The following is an 8,077-nucleotide window of genomic DNA, read 5'->3' as shown; positions in this document are numbered from 1 at the left end:
GGAATGCCAGGTTTTCATGACAGTACCTTTTAACAACAAATATTACACAAAGAATTGAAATGTCCCACAAAAGTTATTAATAATTTAATGTGTGATTTTTACTTTTGGTTGCTATAATTCACAGAATTCCAATCTTTCTTTTATTTTTGCTTTAACAGTTCAAAACTAACTATGAAAAGAGAATGTTTAAAGTAGATATTGCATCCAATGACACATCCACAGTGGCTTCCATAATAAGCAATGTGTCAGAAGCAATGGAAACCCTCACCCGAATGAAAGAGGAACTAGTTCCTGTTCCAGGTTCTGTAAATGGAGTGAATGCCCTTGGCTTGGTGGTTTTCTCAATAAGCTTTGGCCTGGTGATTGGAAGCATGAAGGAGCAAGGTCGGGCATTAAAAGACTTCTTTGATAGCCTTAATGAGGCTATCATGAGATTAGTAGCGCTAATCATGTGGTAAGTGCCTCTTTGACAAATTCCATTTTAAGTTGCTAACAATAATTTCTCATCACAGTCAGGCACTGGATAGCAAGAGTCTGCTTGGCAGGAAGTCAGACAGGAAGATCTTAACTACCTTGTAGCTTTTTAAATAAATGAACTGTAATTCTGTGTGTCAATGGTTTCTGCAAACATATCCGTTCTTCTGTGTGTTTAGCTCTTGAAACCAGAAAAATCAGGATCTGTGGTAGAACTTGCTAGGTTTATACAGAGTCATTACAGATCTTCATAAAGATCATCAAAACAGTATGCTATCAAAGTTTCCTTATATCCTAACCTGACTTCACTAAAGGAAACTGACAAATTTCTCCCATACTCTCATTTCTACAGAGCAAGACCTTGTTACCATTAGTTTCTAATACAACTGATTCCTGCCATTGTGTACTGTATACATATATCCTTTCATTGCAGCTGCACTGCTTGCACTTATACATTATTTGCCTACTTTCTGTATTGTATCCAGTAGGCAAATAAAAGCAATATCTTTTCCCTTAAATATTAGGTATGAAATCTTTTCAATAGTGAAGATTCATTATTCGTCAGGTAGAGGAGTTATTATGAAAATAATTTTTTTAAAAAAATATATTTTCTCCTTCTTTATAAGCATACTTAAGATGATAAAGCAGTGGATAAGAATTGTTTCTTCTGAAAAATTTCTATGTGGATTTAATAGCTTACAATGCAATTGAGATGTACTGGATAAGTTCTGTGGTAACTTAGTGTTAAAAGACAAGCAAACATTTATAGAAATAAGGCTGTACTAAATGTCCAGCTGCAGCAGAATTATGTCAGAGTTTTATACTCAGTAGTAGCTCTTCCTTCATAGGAACTCTTCCTAGCTGTGCTTACAGGTAGGAAAAAGCAGATTGTACCACCTTTGTTGCTGTTCCACGATGCAGCTAACCTCTATCATACGTCTGGCTTCATACTAAAGTATTTATCCAGTGCCCCACTGGATGAAACGGGGCATGGTCAGAAGCAGCTTGGAATCATTGAAAGTTATCAGCCTTCTGTGTGGGTTCCTTTGCCAACAACTTGGGAAACAGCTCTGGAGGGATAATAGAATTGGGCACTTGGCATAGTCTACAACTATGGTGGTTGAGCTTTCCATTCATAAAGAAAAGAACTATAACTAAAGTGGCTAAACTAGCTTTTAAATGACACTTGAATTCCAAAGGGAGATCATCTCTTTACATGCCTGAATAGCTTGCTATACATCTTGGAATCCTTACCAGATCCTGAATCCAACAAAGTCTATCAGAAACTTTCACTATTGTGGTTTAATCCAAGTTGAGCTATTGAGTTAAAATCCTGAACTGCTTTCTGCATAATTAGAGTCATCCTAACAGTGAAAACATTCATGCATGCATGTAAACACAAAAGGTAGGGACAGGGGAGAGAATTTCTGCTTTGTTCAGTGCAATATTCATTTGGTTTCTTATTTGCAGGTATGCTCCACTTGGAATCCTCTTCTTGATTGCTGGAAAAATTGTTGAGATGGAAGATATGGGTGTGATTGGTGGCCAGCTTGCCATGTATACTGTAACAGTTATCATTGGTTTGCTCATTCACGCTGTCATAGTCCTACCTCTTCTCTACTTCCTGATCACTCGTAAGAACCCTTGGGTATTTATTGGAGGCTTAATCCAGGCATTGGTCACAGCTTTGGGAACATCTTCCAGGTACAATACAATATTTTGAGGCCATATTATTTTTATAGTATTACCGGTTTGAGAAACAATTTTGTCTAGTAACATCGGTCAACTCTGTAGTCAAGTCTTCACGTCGGCACTTTCAGTTCCACTGCTCTCCGATAGAAATTTTGTTGATGATGATGATGATGATGATGTTTATTATTGTATTAACTTGAACTCTATTTTCCATAAGAATCCCTAAATAGAGATTAAATTACTGTGCTTAGTGATGCAGACTGTACATCCAGAATGCTTGAGACTTCAAATAGTTTTTGTGTTTGAGATTTTTAAGTAGTTTTTATGGCTTGCTGGTAAGGGGTGCAGCTGGCAACAGATATAGGTGGCAAAATGGTGCAGCAAGCAGGAAAGTTCAGAGAGGATTCTGAGAAAGCTTGAGAGCCATGGGCAGATGACATTGTGAGCTCTAAGTCTGGGTAGCCAGTGATGGGTATGCAACCTGCAACAGAAATGCCACTTTTGCTCTTTGTTGATGAAATAATAGGTACATCACGTGAATAAAAAAACTGTTTGCATGTGTGATGAAAGGAAACATTACTGTCATCAAATATACATTTCTATACCATGACCATATGACCTTTCTTAAAACGCCTTTCATTTTAATAGATTTTAAAGGTGTCTCATAAAGACAGATAATCTTAAATCAGACATTCTGTATTACTAAATTCAAATCCCTGGTGTCTGAGATGATTTTGAAGATCTGGATGAGAAGCTATTGTGACAATGAATGTAGAATCTGATGAAGTTTTGTATAAAGGAAAAAGCTCTTGAAGACTTTAAAAAATTATGGCAGTATATTAATAGGAAGAGAGGGACAATTATTTATTTCACATTTGACATTTTGATGTCAATCCTTGCAAATCTGTGGAATGCCTAACAAGGAATTTGATTAGTAATGATTTTTGAAAGAAGATAATTAAACTGATTCCAGCCAACATAGTTTAAGAGAAAATAAAGCAAAACTACGTCTTTGGTGGTTAACAGTAACAGTGTTAAGAGGATACATTCCAGCTTCTGTAAGACATTCCACTTAGCACTGCTCAGAATTCTCAGTAAGAACCTAGACTAATGCAAAGGAGCATACTACACTGTCAGTGGAATCAAAAGCTGTTTAAAATTCCACTGTATGTTGACTGTCATCAAAGATATTTTTCTAGCACAATCTTTCACATCCCTTCTTTACTTGACATTTTATCAGTGTTTTATCAATATTGATAAAGTGTTCAAAGACATGAAAGTCTGTTAAGTAGGTAGCAAGGAAAAGGTCACTAAGATAGAGTAATCTGAATTGCTGAGTCTTGAAAAAACTCCTTATTGTGACCAGATGTAGAGATACTTTAAGGTCTTTAAGAACAAAAAGCCTGTACTGCTTTTATAAAATGGCCACTTTTTTATTCCTTCTGAGGCAGTGTCTCTGAAAAGGAACATGGCTTTATGTGGGCTGAGTGGGCACTCCTGTAGCATATGAAGTCAAAATGTTCAGTTGGGCTTGTCTTTAAATGCATTATTAGTTCTTTCATATTTGGATGTAGCAGCAGGGGTACAAGAGTAAGTAGTATACAGGGCCTGGCTGAGGCAGAGTCAGCTTTCTTCATAGCAGCTCACACGTTGCCATGTTTCAGACTTATGACCAAAAAGACACGGATCACACACTTATGTTCTAGCTGTTGCAGAACGATTTTGTACAGTATTTGTACAGTGTCTAGGCCTTCTACCTTTCCTACTCCTCCCCCTCAGTGCAGTAGGCTAGGGGGCACACAACCAGGAAGATGACCTCAACTAACCAAAGAGATATTCTATGTCATATACATTGTGCTTAGCAATAAAATGGGAAAAGAGGGGATTTTAAGAAAGCTATCCATGTTTTATTCAGGAAATAGCTGGGCATTGGTCTGCCTGTGGGACAGGATGAGTGATGGCCTTTGCATCACTTCTTTTTTCTCTCCTCTTCCACTTATCTTTCACTTACTAAACTTTTTTTTTTTTTTAATGCCAACAGCTGCATTTCATTGTTTTTATTGTTCCTTTCCTCTTTGCCTGTATCACTAGGTTGTGGGGGCGAGTAAGTGAGTGGCTGTGTGGTGCTTTTTATTTATTATTTATCATTTATTACTTTCTTTTTATTTCAGTTCTGCAACACTACCTGTTACATTTAAGTGTCTGGAAGAAATAAATGGTGTGGACAAACGAGTTACACGATTTGTGCTCCCAGTTGGTGCTACAATTAATATGGATGGAACTGCTTTATATGAGGCTTTGGCTGCAATTTTCATTGCACAGGTTAACAACTTTGAGCTGAACTTTGGGCAGATTATCACAATCAGGTACAGAAGCCATTACCTACATCTAAAAAAAGCACCTTTGTGATTAGTCCCTTCTTGCTGTTTTGTGTGGGATTAAAAATAAAAAAGCATCTAGAGCCTAAAAACAACAACTACTACAGCAGTTGAATAACTGTAATGATTGTCTTCTGCACAGAAGAGGCCTCCTAGGACGTATTCTCCATTGGGTAAACCTTTAAAAAACTGTAACTTGATGCACCTCTCACTGCACTAAGTAGAGTCAATAAGAATAGGTTTTGAAGACTTTTACATTTTTCTTTCTTAAGAACTCATACAGCTGTTGGAAGCTATAGGCTTAGAATCTGTACCAGGTAGTTGATAAAGTACATACAAAGCAATAGCATAAAAACATCACAGTGCTAAGAGTAGGAGAGGTGGAGTTTTCCTACCCTTGATGGTCTCAGGATACAAGTAGAACAAGCTCTGTAGGGAGCAGTAATAACTTTTATTACACCAGCTGATAGAAGTGGAGAAGATAAGCATGTTTTCAAGCATATAAGCCTTCATGTTTGAAATAGAACGGCAAACAACATACTAAGCAGAGCTACATGATAACTGATCTGCATTAATTAATTTCATTATGTTACTCAATTTAAGAGAAAAGAGTGATGGGTACATGTGCAGAAGAAATAAATGCCAGCAAGGGGATAGAGGGACACTGTAGAACAGAGGCACAGTCATTTATCACTCAGGAATACTGAAAGTTCAGATGTAGTGAACTGGGAATGTAGAATATTTTCAAGCAGAAACGCTTCTTTCCACAAAAGCCATCTGTTTCATTCCATATTCATCAACAGAAGGCTCTGTCTTCATACTTTGAGGCACTAGTTCCACGTTTATTAGTACTAGAGCTGCTCCCTGCCAAATCACCTGGCAAAACAAATTCTTCGTAAACCAGGTGTGAAGAAGTACATTTCTACCAAGTTACTAGACCGTATGATTCAGGGTTTCTGGCAGCTTTCTGTTTTCTGATGGCAGAACGCCAACTGCTGGGGGACAGATACTTCACCTGGCCTGAAGGTATAGTGAGGTGGACAAAGAATAAAAGTTCTTGCATTAGATCTGCCAGGACAAAATTACCTCCTGGCTTTTCTTCTAACATGTTCGAGCTTGTGGAGTTTGTTCAGTCAGTGAGGGCATGTAGCTATAATGTTGTTTGGCTCTCAGCATCTAATAGGTGATCTACCACTTAACAAAATCATGTTTTGAAGGTTCTAGATAAAGGTTTAGTGTAAACATTTTGGATTAAGATCCACACTCCCCTGCAGCTATGCAGTATTCTGATAAGGGACTGGGCTCATCTTTTTACTTACTGCATAGCAAATGCCTTCTTGCTTTATATCTCTTTTTAATGTTTGTCAGATGATAGAGAGAGTTTATTATGGAAGTCAATTAATTGCTTTTGCCATCTCTTTGCACAGCATCACAGCTACTGCTGCCAGTATTGGGGCTGCAGGCATTCCTCAAGCTGGACTGGTCACCATGGTCATTGTGCTTACATCAGTAGGTTTGCCTACAGATGATATCACTCTTATCATTGCAGTGGACTGGTTCCTGTAAGTATTTTTGTGGGGTCACTAAGAGCATAGACCAATTTTAGATGTCCAATACCCAGGGACACTCTAGCAATACTGCAGTCAGTGGTGTACTTCTTTTGCTATGGAAGGCAGTTGGAAAGAAGTGTTAAAAAGAATCAATTTCTTGCAGTTAAGGGGTTTTCTTAGAGCAGATGCTGAGCGGTGCTACTTAGTGATAGTTCCTCTTGCATGCCAAAAGGTTACTTAGAAACCTGGATCCTTAGGGTACTAAGAGCTTTCAGACACACTAATAAAATTAGCAAAGATTTGCCTTTAGTCTTTTATTTTTTGTAGGATGGCAACGAAAACCTTTCCATTAATAAGGCTCAGAGCTGGTTCAGATCCAATACACAACATTGCAGCCATGCTGACTGTCTAATTGTGGAAAGGTTCATACTTCTACCCCATGAACACAGAAATGAAAAACAATTGTCTAACTCTTTTATCCAGTCACCACAATGTGTTGCCCCTCAGGTCTTCCATTCCTTCATCTGTAGAATACTGACACCTGTAGGTATATGGGGAAATCCCTTTAGGTCCAGAAATTAAATCAAAGGCAGGTTTCCTCCAACCTTTATTTCATTTAATGCCTATTAGTTAGAATTCCTAGAGGCTTTTACTCTACAGTCTTCTCAAGAGGTCCCTCCAAGAAGTTGCCCATGTTGTTATAAGAACATCATGTCTTCAAATGATTACCTAACCACATGCCCATAACCTTAAATAAGTGGACACTTACTGAGTAATAGTGCCAGTCAGTCTTCATCAAGCTGCCTCCTACGTTTTCTGGGCAGAGCCATCTAAGGCTGTACTATTGTAGTTTAATTAGAATTATTTCAGCACAATTCCACCCTGAATTACCTGAATTACCATACTTTTTGGTCAGGAGAGACATTACCCCAACAAGGTAGATCCTCAATAGCTTACATGTTCAGAGGATAGAAACCTTAACCACCAGAGTATAGAAATACCTCTGAGAAGCATCTGCCATATGCTCCCTTTGTCATTCTCATCACACAGTTATTTCTTGCTGTGAACTTGCCAAGATTACTAATGTATTTTGCTACTCTAAATCCTAGTATAGTTGTTAATTTCTGTAGAAGGAATCACGGCATTAACGGTTCAGGTAAATGAATACTTATCAAATAGCTGAATCGTCTAGTATATTTTTAAGGCCATTTTAACAGCTAGCCTGCATGCTTCCCTGAATAAGTGGTGAAATCAAAGCTAACCTATTATTTCTCCTTAGGGATCGTCTCCGTACCACTACCAATGTCTTGGGAGACTCCATTGGAGCGGGAATTGTTGAACATTTGTCACGGCATGAGCTGAAGAACAAGGATGCAGAAATGGGTAACTCTGTGATAGAGGAGAATGAAATGAAGAAACCATACCAACTGATCTCACAAGAAAATGAGAGCGAGAAACCTTTAGATAGTGAAACCAAGATGTAGGGTAAAGAAAGCCTGAGTCCAATGTTACAAGTGTGGAAAACAAACACTTTTCCCAGCCATTTGTATTTTGAATTGCCCAAGTTCATTTAGTGCTTGATTTCTCCCTTTCTGCCAGCACTGGAAAGAATTAATGAAAATATATTCTAAACTAGCAGTGATCATGGTATATGTTGGCTTCTCACTTAAAAAAAAATTAAGAGGCAACAACAATGGTCCTGCTCGACAAGCCAAGGATAAAAAAGAGGGATTGTCAATTAAATAAAAACAAAAATCAGTGTGTATTTTACCCAGCCCTGTGAATTTTATTTTTTTTTTTTTTTATGAAATGGAAAGTGAAAACAGATAACAGAGCCAGGAAATAGTTTTATTTTTATAAATACCCATTGCAAAATTCCTAACATCTATAAACACACAATCAATACTTCTCTAACTTTATAACTGCATCCAGCTAAGTAAATTAACATATTTTTTGCTTTTTTGTCTGACAATAAAAAGAAGG

General features: G+C 37.6%; 1 protein-coding gene across 1 annotated transcript in view; it reads left to right on the top strand.

The window, feature by feature from the left end:
- The window catches only part of LOC103780068 (excitatory amino acid transporter 1), a 17,923-nt gene extending 10,072 nt beyond the window's left edge, over positions 1-7,851 (top strand). The window contains exons 3-7 of the mRNA XM_008947715.1: positions 159-454; positions 1,945-2,178; positions 4,338-4,532; positions 5,972-6,106; positions 7,374-7,851. Coding sequence (XP_008945963.1) covers positions 159-454; positions 1,945-2,178; positions 4,338-4,532; positions 5,972-6,106; positions 7,374-7,578 — 1,065 coding nt within the window. The 3' untranslated portion in view covers positions 7,579-7,851. The remainder of the gene's footprint in view (positions 1-158; positions 455-1,944; positions 2,179-4,337; positions 4,533-5,971; positions 6,107-7,373) is intronic.
- Positions 7,852-8,077: the final 226 nt, after the last annotated feature.

The sequence above is a fragment of the Merops nubicus genome, unplaced genomic scaffold (assembly GCF_000691845.1).
Source record: "Merops nubicus isolate BGI_N331 unplaced genomic scaffold, ASM69184v1 scaffold16389, whole genome shotgun sequence".
In the NCBI taxonomy this organism is placed as follows: Eukaryota; Metazoa; Chordata; class Aves; order Coraciiformes; family Meropidae; genus Merops; species Merops nubicus.
This window is presented reverse-complemented; position numbering and strand designations above follow the sequence as displayed.